At 35.0% G+C, this 19,426-nt stretch overlaps 1 protein-coding gene across 5 annotated transcripts in view; it reads left to right on the forward strand.

Moving 5' to 3' along the window:
* ELMO2 (engulfment and cell motility 2) overlaps positions 1-19,426 on the forward strand; it is a 1,277,433-nt gene that overhangs the window by 1,115,082 nt on the left and 142,925 nt on the right. For all 5 annotated transcript variants that reach the window (XM_044090132.1, XM_044090131.1, XM_044090133.1 and 2 more), the window contains 2 exons: positions 15,149-15,285; positions 15,918-16,081. In XM_044090132.1, the coding sequence (XP_043946067.1) occupies positions 15,149-15,285; positions 15,918-16,081 (301 nt within the window). The remainder of the gene's footprint in view (positions 1-15,148; positions 15,286-15,917; positions 16,082-19,426) is intronic.

The following is a 19,426-nucleotide window of genomic DNA, read 5'->3' on the forward strand; positions in this document are numbered from 1 at the left end:
TTGGTAACATTTATAAGATTCTGCACATATTGACAAACTGTAAATATTAGTTCTTGTAACATTTTGTAAACACACTTCTTTGATAAATACTTAAATTTCATATATGTATAGACACTACACTCTTTTATACAGCCATGACTCCTGTTGAAGTTACTAGTTCTTTCACTTTTGTGATAATGATTTGAAAAATCTGAAAAATATGATAATAAAAAAGCTGTATTTGAACAACAGCTGGTAGACAGAGGGCAAGTGTTAATCTAGTTGTATTGTCAACCATGACATTTCAGCTGTGGAGGTATATTAATATGTTCAAGACTTCCTGGTTCTGTTTTCAGGGCTAAAGACACACCAGTGGAATCCTAGACAGGGAAACAGCTTCTACTAGAAATCTGTTTTGATGCCTTATTTTGTTCTGAATGGCAGCTTCAGTATAAAACTTATTAACACCTCCAAATATAAGGGCTATATTTGTATAATCCACTCATATATAAAGACACAATTTACTGACATTTCTCTAAGCGGAAGGCTTTGCTGATGACTACTGGCCTTTTTTATAAAATAATTTATTACCTTTTTGTTGTGTTTATAATGTATTTACTTAGTAAGCAGTTAGGTAAAACTGATATAGATTTCAAATATACATTCGGTTGAAATTTGAGATAATGTATGTGTTTATATGAGAAGAAGCTAATAATATTATTAGTTCAGAAATTGTACATAGAATTATTTTCTATTTCTTCCTTTTTCTCTTCTTGCTTTTTCCTTCAGAGTTAATTACACATACAGATTATTTTTTTTACTCAAATCCCAATAATACGTGTCTGTTATTGCAGAGCTCTCCCAATATGTTATCTTGAATATGTTTTTGGCATTTATGTGCTGGAGGAGAGTTAGTCTTGAGAAACAGTTTTCTCAGGAGAGGGCTAGTAATAATAATAATTATTCCATGGATTGGATTTTAAGGAAAATAATATTTTATTTTACTAATGTTGTTGCTTTTTTCTGTTGCCTGAGACCTTAACTTACATAAATATGTTAATTACAAGATTACACTTAATCTTAATAAATCATTTTTTAATATGGAAATAAACTTATCATTAAATATTAATGGTCTAAATAATCCTAAAAAGAGGGCAGACTTACAAAAATATTTAGAACTAAATAAACCTCATGTTTTATTTAGTCAGGAAACCGATTTTCACAAGAAACAGACATTCAGTTTTGGAACTTTAACAAGTATATAACTTTGTCTCATTCTTCTTTTAAATCCAAAAAAAAGAGGAGTAGCAATTTTATGGAAAAAAGGAGATTCAAATGCCCCAAATTTTGTTTAAACATGAAGATAAACAGGGTTTATTTATGTTGATTAATGTAAAGCATTATGGCAGGATTTGGACTTTGGTATATTTATACTGGTTTCCTTGAATGGGAGCTAAAAATAGCATTTTTTAATATGGAAATAAACTTATCATTAAATATTAATGGTCTAAATAATCCTAAAAAGAGGGCAGACTTACAAAAATATTTAGAACTAAATAAACCTCATGTTTTATTTAGTCAGGAAACCGATTTTCACAAGAAACAGACATTCAGTTTTGGAACTTTAACAAGTATATAACTTTGTCTCATTCTTCTTTTAAATCCAAAAAAAAGAGGAGTAGCAATTTTATGGAAAAAAGGAGATTCAAATGCCCCAAATTTTGTTTAAACATGAAGATAAACAGGGTTTATTTATGTTGATTAATGTAAAGCATTATGGCAGGATTTGGACTTTGGTATATTTATACTGGTTTCCCTGAATGGGAGCTAAAAATAGCAAAAAAAAAAAAAAAAAATTTGTAATAAACAGCTATAAAGGTAATTCAATCCTAGGTGGTAATTTTAACTGTATATTAAACAATACCAAATCTAATTCAGGTAGAAAATTCAAATTTCAAATTACTCCCAACAGCAAAATCTTTCAAAGAATGGAAAGATCCTTTCAATATAAAAGACACATTTAACTTCAAAGATAAAAATTCTTTAAATTTCACCCATTAGTCTTTTAATTAAGGTACTCAAAGAATTGATACTTTTTGAATTTCTCAAATATTACGTCAAAAATAACTAACTTCAATATAATACCCTGTCCTTTCTCCGATCATAATGCTTTAATTTTAAAAATAGAAATACATTTTGCCTTAGTTTTATTAATAGAATTCCATCATATATCACCAAAATGAATATAAAATGTGGTTATTAGAAGAGACAGACAAGTTTTTATTATTCGGTGAAACTCCTAACTCTAATCAAACAATGATTTGAGACTCATTCAGAGCATATATTTATGGAAAAATAATTCCTGGTGCAAATATAAACTAAAAGAATGGAACAAAGAATTGTTAGAGATAAATTAAATTAAAAGAAAATATAAAAAAGATGAAAAAAGGTCTGGACAGAGTAAAGATGAAATAAGAAAGTTAAATAAATATAATGAAATATTATCTCATAAAACAGAGGTTTAGAAAAGCTCAGGATAGGGTCCTATTCAAGATCTCCTAGGAATATATGAAATATAACCAAAAGAATTAAATTTCAAACAAGCAATAATAATGTTGAAGAAATTAAAAATCATACAACAAATCAACTAAGGTACTGGAGACATCTTAGAAAATTTCAAAAATCACTATTCATGCCTAAATAAATCAAATATGAACATAGAGAAAATTTTATTAGATAATATTGATTCCACCTTAATTAAAAAATCTATCTTTCACAAAAAAAAAATAATTTATTAAAACCTATTTCTTTACAAGAAATTATTAATAAAAAAGTTCTCAGATCTAATAAATCTCCTGGAAATTATGGAATAATACCTGAATTATATAAATTATTTCCCCAAAAGGTTGTAGAAATTTTACAAAATGTTTTTTCAAAAGTACAAGGTATAGATCAAATTCCTCCTTCATGGAAATACTTACTAATTACTCCAATTTTAAAGGAAGGTAAAGTCCCTCAAGAATGTTCTTATTGATCTATCTCTTTACTTAAATTATTCATGTCATGTCTTAGCTGATAGAATAAAATAAATTTTAGTAACAATAATTGACTTAGGTCAATCAGCATTTATTTACAAAAGACACATTTCTGATAACATTAAATGATTCATTACACCAATAGATGTGATGAGTAATTGGGAAACTGAATCTTTATCAGTCTAGATACTGAAAAAGCATTTGATTCTATACATTGGGATCACTTATTTAAAGTATTACAGTTGTTTTATTTTCCTCCTAATTTTATTAAGTCACTAAAGAACATCTATAATAATAATAAAGCATATGAAAAATTAGGCTCACATACTTATAATTTTAGAAATGTAACCAAATTAACTAAACAAGGTTGCCCCTCCCTCTTATTATTCAGTTTAGCTATTGATATATTTGTAAGATATTTTTCCTAAATCTTAGGTTTAGAATTTAACAAAGACTATAACTTTAAATTAATATTGTTTGCTGACAGTATTCTTCTAACAGCTAAAATACTCTAGAAAAGTTAGAAGAACTAAACAAAATAATTGATAATTTTCAAAGAATGTCACATTTGCACTTTAATAGCTCCAAATCGAAGTATATCTTTATTAATAATAAAAAAAAATAAATGCAAGTATTTCATTTCTATGTGAAGAATCTAAATATATATTATATTTAGTTATTCACATTTGAAATACCACTAAAGAAACCATAAAATATAAATATGAAAAACATTTCTTTAAATAATCTTATTAATTCCTGGAATAAAATATACATTTCATATGAAGCTAGATTAAATATTATTAAATCATTTTTATTTCCAAAACAAAATTATATATAAAATCATCTCTTGTGTTACCACTAAACAAGAAACAAAAGCAATAAATAGATTACTTGTAAATGTTTTATGGTATCCAAATAAATCTAGATTGAATAGAAACCATCACTTCAGACCACGGAAGAATGGGGATTTGAACTTTCCTAATATAGGAACCTATGCAAAAGTGGCAATTATAAAAATTACTCTTAATTGGTTAGACAGAAATTACATATCTAATTAGAAAATTTTACATCTGCAGTTATAGAATGTCAATTAGCTAAACTCTTTAGACTCAATGAATTCCAAATTATATAATCCATTCTGGCTGTTTATCTGTATGTATGTATATATATATATATATATATATATATATATATATATATATATATGTGTGTGTGTGTGTGTGTGTGTGTGTCCCCTACAGATGATTGAAATTTGAAAACATCAACTTTCATATGGCTGAGACCATACGATCGAAGTTTTAAAACTTTGAACATTTTGAATGGAGATCTCTGCACAGTGCAGAATGGGAAAATTTTGTTTTCATCACTGTAGTGCAATCTCAGAGTTGGTATATTTAAATAGCAGGGTGTGCTGGGGGTACAGGGGGACTCCCCCCCTTCAAAAATGTCCAGGAATTTTTTTCTTTGTTTCATTTTATTTTTTTTCAAGTGTTCGAACTTTTGAAATTTTGATCATGTGGTCTCGGCTATATGAAAGTTGATGTTTTAAATGTTTGATTATCTGTAGTAGACCCCTATATATATATATATATATATATATATATATATATATATATATATATATATATATATATATATATATATATATATATATAAAATATATATGGATCTATAACGTTTGATCCAATGATCAAACGTCCGAATCCATAACCACCAAACACGCTTTAATGAAAGCACTTTTATTGAAAAAGGGCTTTCGTTAAAGCAAATTACTAAACAAAAAACAAAAAAGCACTACATTAACATTTTAGCAGAGGGGCTTCGCCCCCATGCACCCCCCCATGTGGGGGGTTGTGCCCCCCACCCCCCTACTTTAATATTCTCTCTCTGAGACCGCACTACAGTGGGGAAAAGGGAATTTTCCCTTATCCGCAACATAGTACGGCCTCAGCAACAGGCATACTTATGCGAAAGTGCTTCTTCGGTGAAAAGCACTTTCGCGTAAGTATGCCCAGCCGTTTGAGTTTCGGACTTTTGATCATACGATCAAAAGTCCTAGACCTATATATATATATATATATATATATATATATATATATATATATATCTATATATATATATATATATATATATATATATATATATATATATATATATATATATCCAAATATCTAGAAGTTCCTCATTTAACTCAACTTACTTAAATTCTATCTTAAAATTTTTTAAAAGAACAATATTAATAACTCAGATTATAAATTTTGGTTTGAATCTCTAATTCCCTTTTCATTAACTAAAAGTTTTATGAATAAACTACATCATCATATTTTAACTCTTGGAATAATGCATATCTTTATTATGAGTACCAATGGTTTGAAGGACCTACATATAAATCTGCTGAAACTATTTGCTTAGAATTTAATATAAACAACAGTGAATTAAATTATCTGCAGTTAGTTTTAACATCATTCCAAACTAATTTTTCTATTTTATCTAAATCTGTTTTAGTTGAAATTCCTGAATGGATGCTAAGGCTATTTGAAACTACTTATAAACATCTAGAATTTAGTAATTTAATTTTGAAAATATATGAAATGTTAGCCAAGTATTATTCAAACTTAGATAAGAATTTTTGGAACTTTTTTTACTAAAGAATATTCTATAGTTTTTCACAGACCAAAATAAAATCAACCTTCTTTCCTCTATTAAAAATACATATTGGGCTCTTTATTGGAGTATATTTACTTGGAAATATTTATTTAGATCATTTATAACTCCTGCTAAAGTTGCTAAAATGACAAAAGAAAACCTCTCTGGCTGTTGGAAATCTAATAAACAAATTAAAGCTAACTGGTCACATATGTTTTTTGATTGTTACATGGTATAGAATTTCTGGGTAAAATGCAAGATTTTTAAAACTATGGAAGTATACATTTATTTTAACAAAATAAATTGTTCTGTTTTATTTTTTAGGAATAGATAAACAAAACAAAGTCTTTTCTTATTTAACTTTGACTATACTTGCTGTGGCCAGAAAACTATTACTAAGAACTGGAAATTATAATCAGAAATTAAATTTGAAGACTTTCTTACTTTTCTAAAGGAAGTTGCAGTTAAAAGTAATCAAAGTAGAATAGGGAAGACTTTATCCAAACAAGTTAAGGAATAATCCTTGAACAAAGGTTTTGGCCCTTATTGAATCATCACCATTTACTTAATTATTTGGATTGTTGTTAGGATTGTTTTGTTTCAGTTACTACCTTGTTGGTCTCAGGCATTTGTATATATTGTAAATATTTACAATTTCATTTGTTCTATAAAACTATGATTCATCATATTTCTGCATTGTATAATGTTTTAAAGTTTATGTTTTTTGTAATGTTTTCTTTTTTTTTTTTCAAAATTTTAATAAAAATATTCCAGAAAAAAAAAGAAACTGGTGAACAAAGTGTGTTACATTCAGTCAGGGGAATATCTGACCTGGTAGGGAGAGATCAGCTTTATACAGTTATGAGGGAATTGGAATTACAAAAAAATATACTGTTCAAAGCAATGCTATTCTTGAGTGTGGATAGATGGATGCAAGCTGCATTAATATGTTCTACAGGAAACAAAAGAAATTTGTTTAAGGGGAACAGCCTACTGAAGAATTTCTTCAAGAGAATTAGTTTACACTGGAAACATTGGTAAAAAAAGCAATCCTCCCAAACCTCAAAGACCTTCTATGCTTGTAAATGGCAACACATATCCTCAGCAATCTCTAAAGCACTCACCAAAAGGCAACATCAAATACCACACATATGTGGAATCGCAAGAGCAAATCTTATAAGGCAAGCAAGCACATTACTTGTGACTTTACTCATAGAGGGCTCCATTGTACAACACACAGATGCCCCACTCACCAGAAAGAACAAGGTGAAGACAGGAGTTAGTTGAATATCTGGAGCCAAGATCTGCCACATTTCACACACAATCAAATCAATATACCACAGGTACCAATATGATTCTGTCATAGGCCATGTGGGCATTTATGACATTAGGCATACTTCTCTGGACTGTATGAAGACAGAGAGAGAGATTGTTGATCTCTGAATATGTGTCTTTGGCAGGTGTGTGCCTTGCATTGAGCAACATTCTACCTTCACCAAGGATGATGCCACAGTACAAACAAAAGATGATTGATTTCAATAATTGGCTTAGTTTCTGGTGTCTACATGGGATTCAATATTTGTCAGCATGGAAGGACATGGTTAACAAACCATATTTCTTTGCAAAAGATGGTCTGCACCTGTCTTCCCTAGGCTTATGAATATTGGCTAAACTGTTATCTTCCCACTTAGAGCCTTTTTTTAGACAATGCCAAAGTAATGAACCTGCCGACATAGCAAAGAGAAACCTAAAGGTGTTACTGCTCAATGCTATGAGCCTAAACAATAAACACCACACCCTACAAGTTCTCCTCACTCTGGAGAATATAGACTTCTGCTCCATTATTAAGACATGGCTTAAATTCACAGAAAGTATTCCGGCAGGTCAAGGCTTCAGTGCATTCCATACATTTAGACCACAGCTGCACAGACAGAGACAAAAGGTGGAGAAGTCTCAGTTTACATTAGCAATATGCATAACTCTGAGTTAGTAAACCAGGATGATGTCCTGGAATTTATCTATATGCAAATCACCATCGAAAAAGTCCCACACCATACCCTAGCAAACTATAAGTCACCATCTGTGGCCCTAGAATCCCAAAGCTCATACTCAGAGTTACTGGATACACTCAGCATTAAACCAAATATCCTATTCACGGGAGTTTTTAACTACTCTTCTATAGACTGGGAAACATACACTGCCTCATACTGACAGGCACACTTATTACTGGACTTTATTAAAATAAATACCTTTGACCAGATGATGCGCACACCCACCAGAGGTTAAAGTGTACTGGACCTGGTACTCATCATTATAGGAGAGTGCTGCACCCCCCCCCCTCCATTTTCATGTCTTCACTGGTGAGGTAAGACAACAAAGCTATCTCCTTTCAAATAAAAATCAACTCAAAAACCCTAGCACACTCTGTGTAACAGTTATGAACTATTCCAAAGCAAACTACATCCTATTTAGAGATAGTTTGTCAAAATTCACTGCCCCTCCCAACTCTGAGTTCACAACAACCTATGCGGAATTGTTCACAGAGGTCCTGTACAATTATGTAAATGGCTGTATAAAGGCTGCTATACCGACTAGAAGTATGCTAAAATAAACTCTAAAAGCAAACCATACCGGTGGAATCCTAACCTTAACAGGGTATAAAACAAAACAAAAAAAATCATGGCTAAAATCAGGAAGAGCAACATCCATAATGATAGGAGCGCTCTAATTAAACTGAAAAGGAAACTAAGAGGACTAATTAAGTCCAACAAGATCAGTTATGAGATCAAGGTAACCTCACAGGCTAAAGACAACCATCAGACCTTCTACAGCTATGTCTGAACCCTCAAAGGCAACACACATCAGTGTACCAAAATGGTGGTCAGTGCTGCCACCTTCACTGAGCACAGCAACAAAGCAAATTTGCTGGCTGACAAATTCGGCTCAAACTTCACCCCCCACTCTCCCTACCTCTCCCAAATACTACTAGCATAACTACCCTAACTATTGACAGGGGGCAGGTCCTGGCACTGCTCACTAAGGCCAAAAACATAGCCTCAATGCGCCCAAACAGTATCCTGGGATGTCTCCTAAATGGCTTGAAACATGACCTGTTAGGGCCACTTGAGTCACTTTTCAACAATAACCTCAAAACAAGCTTTGTACCAGGGGATGGAGGACTGCAGTGGTTATCCATCTTCACAAGGGTGGACCATCAACTGACCACAGAAACTACCTAATATGGAAAGCCATGGACAATTTTTCATGGAAGTGATCAACAAAGACATAAGCAACCTTCATACATTGGACTCATCCCCATTTTGGCTTTGTCAAGGGAAGGTCACGCCTACTAAATCTGGTGGACTTTTTTGAGAAGGACGTGGATGATGGGAAAATTGTGCACACTACCTACCTGTACCTGGCCAAGGCATTCAATACAATCCCTCACTTGGGTATAGTTGACAAAGTCATTGATCTGAGTATAAATCCCTACATAACTCATTCAATTCCCAGATGGCTCACAGACAGGACCCAAGACGTCAGGAGTGGTGAGACTGCCTCTAATAAAAGACTGGTCACCAGCAGGGTACCTCAGGGATCCATGCTGGGACTGCTGCTATTTGGCATGTACTTCTCAGAGGTAAAGGCTAATTTTAAGACCCCTTGGCTGACCAGGTTCGCAGATGATTGAAACTTGTGAGTTATCATAAAGTCTCCGCTCGACACAGACATCTTACAAGAGGGTGTCACACAGAGAAATGACTGGTACCAAAGTCACAGATTAAAACTCAATGCCAAGAAATGCATTATAGTGCCTATTGGGAAAACTGCCACCCAGGCTAATTTCTCCATCAATAAGACACCTCCTAAGAGATGACCTGGTAGTCAGAGATCTGGGAACATATCTTGACCGTAATGTGTTCTTTGATCAACATATGGCCATGTTATTAAGAAAATCATTCTATGTTGCCAAACTTATAAGTAAGAGTATTGCATTTAGGTCCAAGGAAGTCATAGTTCCACTTTATTTGGCCCATATCAGATCCTTCAGCATGTACTTGACCAGACATATGCAGCAGTTGGAATGCCCACAAAGGTTTCTTACCAGAAGAATCCAGGGTATAAACACATTGTTCTATATGGATTACCTTAAAACCTTATCTCTATACTCGGTCTCCTACAGGTTACTGACAGGCATTCTGTGTCTGCCATATAAGCCATCCTCTGATCCAGCTCTGATGGACATTTTTGCACATCTGCAAAATGAGCAGAATCAACACCACTAGATTAAAGGATTTAAATGTTGCTTGTGACATAAATAAGACATGTTAGTGAGACAGATATGTGTCGTAGAGGATTTCCATGCTTTGGGAACAGGCTGCCCATCCATTTGAAACAAAGACCATCTCTAACCCTATTTAAGTGTAACCCTGACCAATGGATGGAAAATCAGAAATTCTTCCTGGGTCTGTCCCTCATGTCTCTGATAGACCAAGGCAGACAGTAATGCTCACACTAATGTATCCCCTATATAAGCTCTAGAAACTTCCTAACTAACGTACCCCCTGCTTATAAATGCCAATGATACATAGGGACACAATTAGGTTGTGTTGCACTGCTAGGCTTAGAAAGGCCCTGGTGGTCATTAGCCTAGTATATACCTATGAAACTATAAACCTATTTGTATGCACACATGATTTAACTGTTTTTGAAGCATAAAGATGGTATTTTTTAGCCATTCAGTTTAAATGCTAATTAAATTATTCTGTTAACATGTCACTTTAAAGAAGGTAATTTCAGTAATAACAAAAAGATCTTGTACTGTTCATCAAAAATACTTTCACCAACAGTGGAGTTTTCCTTTTTCTCCACAGTTGTGTGACCTCTGGGTTGGAATATATATATATATATATATATATATATATATATATATATATATATATATATATATATATACATAAGGGGATCCTCCCCAGATGGAGGTGCAGGGGGTGCTTGCCCCCTGCAAAAAAATGTTTTAATGTTCACCAAAGTTAGTTTTGGTGAATATTTTTTGATTTGTTTCTGTTTGCTAAAAATACCTTCAGCAATTCGATATGAATCCCATGATTTTTAGCTGTGTCTATGGAAAAGTGGGCTTAATAAGTGACATACAGAGAAAAGCATGAATGTACTGAAATTCAGGAATTAAGATTGGGTTGGGGGTAGAAAATGGGAGGAATGGAAGAAGATGATGGATATCACACTTGTTAACTGTCCAGATTTTCACAGTGTCCAGATTTTTGCCTCAAATTTTTGATCTGTACCTCATAAAATTTGTTGTTTTCTGGAAAACCATTGAGGACTGACATCACAAAATAATGACAGACATTTGTATTTCAGACTTCATATCCCTCAGAAAATCCATACTAATGCAATACCTGTTATTGTAGCAACTTTGCAAATTTATAATGGCAATATTCAAAAATTGTCCGTGACTTTGGGCCTCGTTCCCCCTACATTTTTAGCTTTGTCCAGATTTCTTGCACTTAGGGGGTGAAGAGGTATGATGGACATTGCAGTAGTTAAGGTGACCAAATGGAATGAAGCAGGGTATGTAAGATGTAACAGAGTGCAGGTAACAGCACTTTCCTCTTTCCCTTTTGGTTTATTACATTGAAATGTATTAGTTGCCTTCAGGGTCAGGGATAGTTTAATAAACATTCCTTTTCAGATTGTATTGTATTAAAAAACAAAACGAGTCAACATGGTTAATGTTTACTATGCCACAACCAAACTCGGGAAGCTTGGGGTTGACTGTTACTACATTTAGGCTTTTGTAATTTTATGCTGTCAAAGATGGGTTAGGGAGTCAACTAAAACAACATGGCTAGAAACAGAGGAAAGGGGAGATTTCTTGAACTTTTGGAAATCTGAGATGAAGCACGTGAGAGAAACAGAAGAATTTCAGAAGTGCTTGTGTGGGAATCAGTGCTTAAATGTGGGATATATACTTCATGAAGTACTGTTTAAGTTTATAATACACTGCTGGGTTTTTTTTTTTTTTTTGCTGGTACTGGAACAATACTCTTATTTCCTATGACAGTGTTTATAAGTTAACTGTTCTTATCATGCTGAATTATGTTAGAATTTAAAGTAATATGCATGACTTAGTGGTGTTAATATGTGCACGAATAACAGGGATTCATTAAAATTAAGCTCAACCATAAAGAAAGAAGGCTGTGTAAGAGAATGATGTGAAATAATCAAAGAGCCATAGAGAGACTTTTCTGAATGCCTCTGCATATGTTTTTGTAAGTTATAGAAACTTAGAGTTGTTGAGTCAGGGATTTTGAGGTGGTTACTTATGAGCAAATTCCTTTTGTGCCATTAAAAAAATGGATAATGCATCAAGGCATAGTTTTATATGACCTGATGTATCTTAATATCGTTCTTAGCAAGGTGTAAATAGTATTTATGATATACATACAGATGCTGGTGAAGAAAACTCAGAATGTGGAACAATGCATGTTTTGGTATGAAAAATGAATGTGATGTACACTGGATGCATCAGAAATTTAAAATTACCAGGTGTTACTTTTCACAATTATTAAACTGTACCTACATCTGTAATAGAAATTGCAATTAGGGTCTAATGAAACAGCAATTCTCAGATTGCTAAGACTCAAAATAGCACAACTGAAATATTAAAATCTAACAGAGACACTAACATATAATGAGTTAATGTATAACATCGCACAAAATACATAATGTTTTTGCAGGGGGGGGGGTGCCTGACTTGCACTTTCCAACAAGGGGCTCTATCCCCTCACCTTCTGGTCTTCAATTATCCTACCTCCAGGATAACACACAAAGAGAGAAAAGGGAACAAGTAAGAAAAAAAAGAGAGACTCCCCTTTACCTTTACTTAGTGTTGCCTGCCTGTAGCTATGGTATCAGTTTCCATGAAAGCCAATGTGCACAAGCACATGCACAGTGCACAGTGTAGGAGTCCACATAAAGGTATGCAGGTTTTCAGGTTTTGACCAAACAAAATGTCAACAGTTGTGTTGTTCCCTTGTAAATAAATGTGATGGGCTCTTAGCAGCAATATTAGGAAATCCTTCACTTCACTAGCAAGTTCTCTTGTATCCTTAACTTCCACCAGAAATACTGTTAACTCAGACCATTGAGGCCTTATTTTATCATTTGTAAAAATTTTGCCCCCACAGGGTATGAAGCATGTGCCTGTGAAGTGAGTATCCTTGGATCATGAATGGGATTAAGTTTCTAAGGCTATGCTGGGGTCCACAGAGTAAAGCAGTGAGATGAGCCTTGTTGGGGAGTTGCGGGGGGGGGGGGGGCTGTTGATAGGTATTTATTACCTGCTCCCTCAGTACAGAATGGGCTCTGGCATATCCGACTCCAAGCTGGGGAGGCGCATAGATGTTCACTTGGTTGAATAGAGTGTGACTGCGCATCAGTCTGTCTGAGACATGGATCTAGGAAGATAGTATCCTAGTTGTGTTATGATGCTGTTATCTGATGCTGCACCAAGTTGTGGTATATCTGGTGCATGGCTGGGTATATTGTGGGGCTACCTGCATCTAATAAAATAAGATAATTAGTAGGATGTTCATGGTTGAAAATGTTACTATTTTGTCAGTCATCTTAACAGTAAAAAAACTTCCTGTGTCAATTACTTAGCCTACCTATCCAGCCCTTCAAGATGAAATTAAATGATTATGTAGGCGAATCCAGGACATGAATATCCTTCGTAGGTAGTATACCTCGAGCATATTCACCAAACCTATGAACCTATGAAATTATAAAATATTTACATTTCATATTTGAGAAAAGAAACTCAGAACTAAAGTATGCTAATTTCAGATGTAATTATTTTATAATTAGTAATCTGCAGGCATTAATACTACAGGGCTGTGATTGATTTTGTGATTATTTCTACCTGCTTCTGCTCCTATGATAAAACAAATGCAGGTTAAGGTTACGTTATAAGCTGAGAGGTAGAGTAAGGGGTGGGTGAAAGGGAATATGATGTAGCAATCAGGCAAGTGGAGGCTATTTTGAGCCACAAGGACAGTGGTTAATTATAGAATGTCAAAGTGGCACAGCAGATGGCATTGTTGCCTCATAGCAAGAAGTTCCCCTGTTCATTTTATGATTGGGGCTGCCTTCTGTGAGGAGTGTGCATGTCCTCCCTGTGTTTGCTTGGGTTTCCTCCCACATTCCAAAGACATGCAGTAGGTGGATTGGACTCTCTAAATTGCCCATAGGTGTGAGTGTGCATATGAGTGTGTGCCATGAAAGAACTACTACGGCAGTGCTAGCCAGCCAGTGGTGTAAACCTTAGTTGTAGGTGACTGTCCCTACTGAAGTGACACTCCGACCTCATGTGCAAAAATGGGGAAATAAGTGTTGTGTGGATTGATGGATGGATGGAGGAAAGCTAAACTTAAAAGTAGCATCTTCTTGATGCACTACAAAAATACACAAACCAGGTATATCAAAATTGCAGTTGTTTCAGATTTCTCTTACTGCCCAGGAATGGGAAAACAGTGAACATCAGAAAAAAAAAAAAAAACACAAAAATGTACCTTTTTTACATTTTTGCACCCCCCCCCCCGCAAATTATATATATATATATATACCAACTCCAAGGTTGCACTACAGTGAGTAAAAGGGTAAATTTCCCAATTATCTCTGTAGTGCGATCTCCATTTAAAAGCTACGAGTTTTCAAAAGCTCGATCATATGGTCTCGACCATATGGAGCTCAAGTTTCTGAAAACTCAGTCAACTGAGGTGTCTGTCTATCTATACATGGTTTCCTATCTATTATCTGTTTATGTATATGTGTGTGTGTGTGTGTGTGTGTGTGTGTGTGTGTGTGTGTGTGTGTGTGTGTGTGTGTGTGTGTGTGTGTGTGTGTATATATATATATATATATATATATATATATATATATATATGTCTATATATATACATATATATGGGCCTACATCAGATTATCAAAAACCCATATTAGTGAAACTCATTTCATTGAGACAACAATATAGAGTCTTCATTTATGTGAAACCTTAAACCAGCGAAAACGTTCAACAGGAAAGTAACCACTTGGACACCAGGACAACATACACACAAAAAGTGATTAAAACCTATCAAAGTGGGAAACTTCGCCCTCCACCCCCTCCCTAAATATGTATATACCATCTCCGACATCACACTACAGTGGAGGAAGGGCAGAGTTCACCGTGGTGACCAAGTGGTTCCTTTCCCAGGGTTCCTTTTCATATCTCCGGGAGTTTGATATAATGAGATTTGGTGACGTGAGGTTTGATGAAATGGAATTCGATAATGTAAGCAGCTGGGATATTTTTATTATTGAACTCTTTGTAAGCAGACAGTTTTATCCTGAATTTTAATGGGGTGTTGAGGTGTCATAGCGAAGAAAATTAACTGAAGTTTTCTCTGCTCATTAATATCTTCTAGCCAGTGAGGGCTGTAATGATTATCACCCAATGTTCTTCACCCATGATCGTTCATTTGAGGAATTCTTCTGTATCTGCATCCATTTGCTGAATAAGACCTGGAAGGAGATGAGAGCCACAGCAGAAGACTTCAACAAGGTGAGTCCCAGATACTTAGGTTTAAAAAGTGACCTCTTTAGCCTCCATATCCTGGAAACATATGTCATTATGTTCCACAAGGTCAAACTCGCACTAGTTTGATTGGTCCATGTTCTGCATATATGTACAACTGTGATTGCATTCTAAGCTCATATCTATTTGCATTCTAAGCACATATCTGTTAAGGATTTTGCAGTACAATATAAGTTAAACTTTGCTTCTAAGAGTTGTGCAGTACCTGAGAAATGATGGAGGTGTAGTGACTTATCAGAAGGATTTTACTCAGCAGGTTGTCTGCATGAGCAGTAGCTTGTGGATAGAAGCTACATACACAGCAGAGACTAGTAAGAGGAGCAAAAGTAGAGACACTGTTTGCATGATGACTTGAGCATCCCTAGGTCCAATTACTTTTGCTTACTGTTAGCATATACACTGAAATGCACTGAGAGACTGCAAACAAAACTGAGCTGATAATGCAAGAAGAGTAAGTGAGCCAACATGAGATATGTATGTCCCAAAAATTAGCTATTTGTTTGGGGAAAAATGTAGTGGTGGATGGGAAATCTGCAAAAATATGATTCAATCTACCATCAGTAAACAGTATTTTAAACTTTATTTATTGCTCTTTAAAGGTAATGCAGGTCGTACGAGAACAGATTGTGAGAGCCCTGTCTACCAAGCCTTATTCCTTTGATCAGTTCAAAAGCAAACTGAGAAACCTGAGCTACTCTGAAATCCTGAAACTACGGCAGTCAGAAAGAATGAGCCAAGATGACTTCCAGTCTCCCCCTATCATGTAAGTTACCTATATCTTAGATTTCAACTATCATAAAAGTTGCTTATATCTTTGACAATGATGGAACTGGCTTAGTAACTGGTTGATAGGACAAAGCTGTTTGTGATGGACAAGACAATTTTATTACATAAATATGAAAGCTTTGGTGTATAGTGATGTGGAAGACACATTAGCACTTGACTTTTGCTTTCAAGGTTAAGATTGTCACCTTGGCAAGCTCTTGATCTGGCATACAAGGCATCCTCTAACACAATACTGATGGACCCGCTACACACCAGAAAGTCAAATGTCATCAGAAATACTTGGTCCAGAGATCTCAACCTCTTCTGCAACATTACGATTTGGAGGGACTGTCATATTTCAGAAAGGATACCATTGCTCTGGACTCCACATTGATGTAGAACAAAGCTCATCATTGTCCAAATTCATGCATAACTTCAATCTACAGATGGAAATAAGAAACTTATCCCAGGACTCCCCCTTGTACTCCTACTACTAATGGACAGAGGCAGCTCCTAAATGTTTTAACTGATGATTGGGACCTTTCAAAACACATATAGATGACCCCAGTTATTTTCATTACAGGTAATGTAAATATAGTTCACAAAGTAGTAAGATTAATCTAACACCAAATGGGATAGGTTAATTCAAGTACCAAAAGGGTAACTGGCTAGACTTAAAATGGCCCACAGGGGCTGTTAGCCTAGTATTAACCTATGAACCTAAGTTGTTACTTTGATTTGAAAAGAGAAATCGGAGCTGTAGAGGTCCTTAAGAGGCAACTCTTTTAAGGCAGTAATCACCTACAGGATGCCATCGTCTTTCCTTAGTCAGTGTATGTGCTGCTGGCTATAGCCCTATGCTCTCATTAATAATTGAGGAGAGCAAAGAGAACTTTAGGAAATATAAAGGAATTTGTTTCACTGACTGCTTGGAAGGAATAGGGAACAGACTAGCTGAGTCTGTTGAAATAAGCAATCTGGATAAGCCATCTTTATATTTATCAACAGGTTCTACTTTTCTGCTCATATGATATGCTGATCTGTCTGAGAATTTTGTGGTTCTTTGTGGCATGATGTGACGTACTGTAAAGCCTGGCATATAAAATCTACATAGACACATTGTGTTCATTTCTCTTTAAATAGACATAGTCTTTGTATGTTATTCAGATTTCTTTTTAATTGACGTGTACCAATGTATCACTTTCTCCATGGAACTGCTTCACTTGTAGTGTGAGCTATGGACCAGTTTTTTTTTTTTTTTTTTTTTTTTTTTTTTTTTGCTCAGACAGTATTACCAATCTCATAGTACATTGCTTTCTTTTTTAATGATGGCTCATAAATCAACGGCATAGATTTTTGCATCTATTTTGTCAGCATGTTGTATATGTAAGCAGTAGGGTGTACTGGGTGTGCAGTGAACAGCTACTGCAACGTGTCCATGGCATTGGGAGGCACACTGTCAGTGGGTGCATGCCACTGAGTCACAGTGGATGCATGGTAGTACGTGATCACAGCACAAGCCAGCATACCGTTTTGCATTTATGAAATAGCATGAGTATATTTTTGTTGTTATAGAGTTGTTTTGTAAAGAAGAGAGTTATTTTAGCTATACACTGAAAAATGTAGTTGTAGCCAATGTGGGATTTAATCAAGTGATGATTAATTAATTGCATTCCATCGAGTTCTGATCTAGCGAATGTATATGTAGTAGCATTTATGACCTGCCTCTGCAGGATCAATGGTAATGCTTATTTCAGTGACTAAGCAGTAAGTTCATAGCTTCATACTTGACTAATGACCACCATGGTCTTTACTAGCCTAGCAGTGCAACCCAACCCAGTCTTGTCCCAGAATTCCTTGGATGCCTATATGGTGGTTATGTTAGTAAAGAGATAGTTAAGGGTTATGTGGGAGGGATATGTTAGTTGGGGATCATCACCATCATCATCATCAACCCCCCTTTTTCCTATTTTTTACATGGAATCAGGATGTCGTGTCAGCTGTTATCATCTCTCTGTTCAGTGCCACTCTCCTGCCTGACTGTCACAGGTCTTCTTTCACACAGTACATCAACTTCTTGTTGGATGCTTTTGTTTCCACTTGCCTTCTTCCTGTCTGTCCCAAATCTTCTTCACCAGATTGTCTTCTGTTTTTCTGCACATGTGTCCAAACCACTGTAATATGCTCTCTTTGACCTTTTCTTCTTTTGGCGCTACTTTGACTTCTGCTCTTATGTCCTCATCTCTTCATCTCTCCCACAGTGTGCACCTTACCACCCATCCCAGGCACTTCATCTCCATCACCACTAGTTTATTCAACTGCTCTGTCTTTACTGCCCAGTTTTGTGCGTGTGTGTGTGTGTGTGTGTGTGTGTGTGTGTGTGTGTGTGTGTGTGTGTGTGTGTGTGTGTCTCTATCTATAGCTATGTGTATATAGCTTATCTTTATATATAATATGTATATATATGTGTGTATACAAGCATACACACACATACATAAACATGCACACACACACACACACACACACACACACACACACACACACACACACACACACACACACACACACACACACAAACACACACAAGCATACTACTTGTAGTCGAAAACTCACAAAATCAAACTTTAATTGATCGGTCTAATAAAAAGATTCAAAGTCTAAATATTAAAAAAGTAAAAGAAAAAAATCAAAAAGCATTTTTTTGCTGGAATCTAAGCCCCTTGCACCCCCATATCCCCTGCCACTTATATATCAACTCTGACGTCACTCAACAGCAGAGAAAGGACAAATTCCCAATCCTCACTGTACCAGAACCTCCCACTATGTAATGCCAGCATTCTGTGATCATATGATGAAATGATTCCTTGTGCTAGCATTATAAACATTCAGTATTCCAAATGTTTGACCATAGAAGTAATTCCCATACATACCTAGAAGTATGTATACACACGAGCAGTTAGTGTTCTGACTTTGATCAGCACCTTTTGCTTTCTAAAGCTTCTTACATGACATAGTAGCTCATTTCAGTGCTGCTTCATTGAACATGCTAATGCTCTTTCTTCCCCCTCTTTTCTAATTACATGAGAACAAAAGACGTGATTGCAGTTATTCATAGATGCTTATTCATTAATTGTAATGTTAGCAGTTTTATATTTTGCCAAGTAAGAGGGCTGGCCTCCAGTTCTAACCCAGCAAAAGGCTAATTAAGGAGCTATCACAGAATTAAGTAGAGAAAACCTTCCTCCTCTAAAGAAGGAAAGGACTGATTGCATTAGCAAACTCTCTGAACCCGTACTCATATAAACTGCTATATCACTTAGAAGCTTCTGGAAACACAGGACCT

Source organism: Protopterus annectens, chromosome 12.part0, assembly GCF_019279795.1.
Source record: "Protopterus annectens isolate FY-2018-M chromosome 12.part0, PAN1.0, whole genome shotgun sequence".
Taxonomy (NCBI): Eukaryota; Metazoa; Chordata; order Ceratodontiformes; family Protopteridae; genus Protopterus; species Protopterus annectens.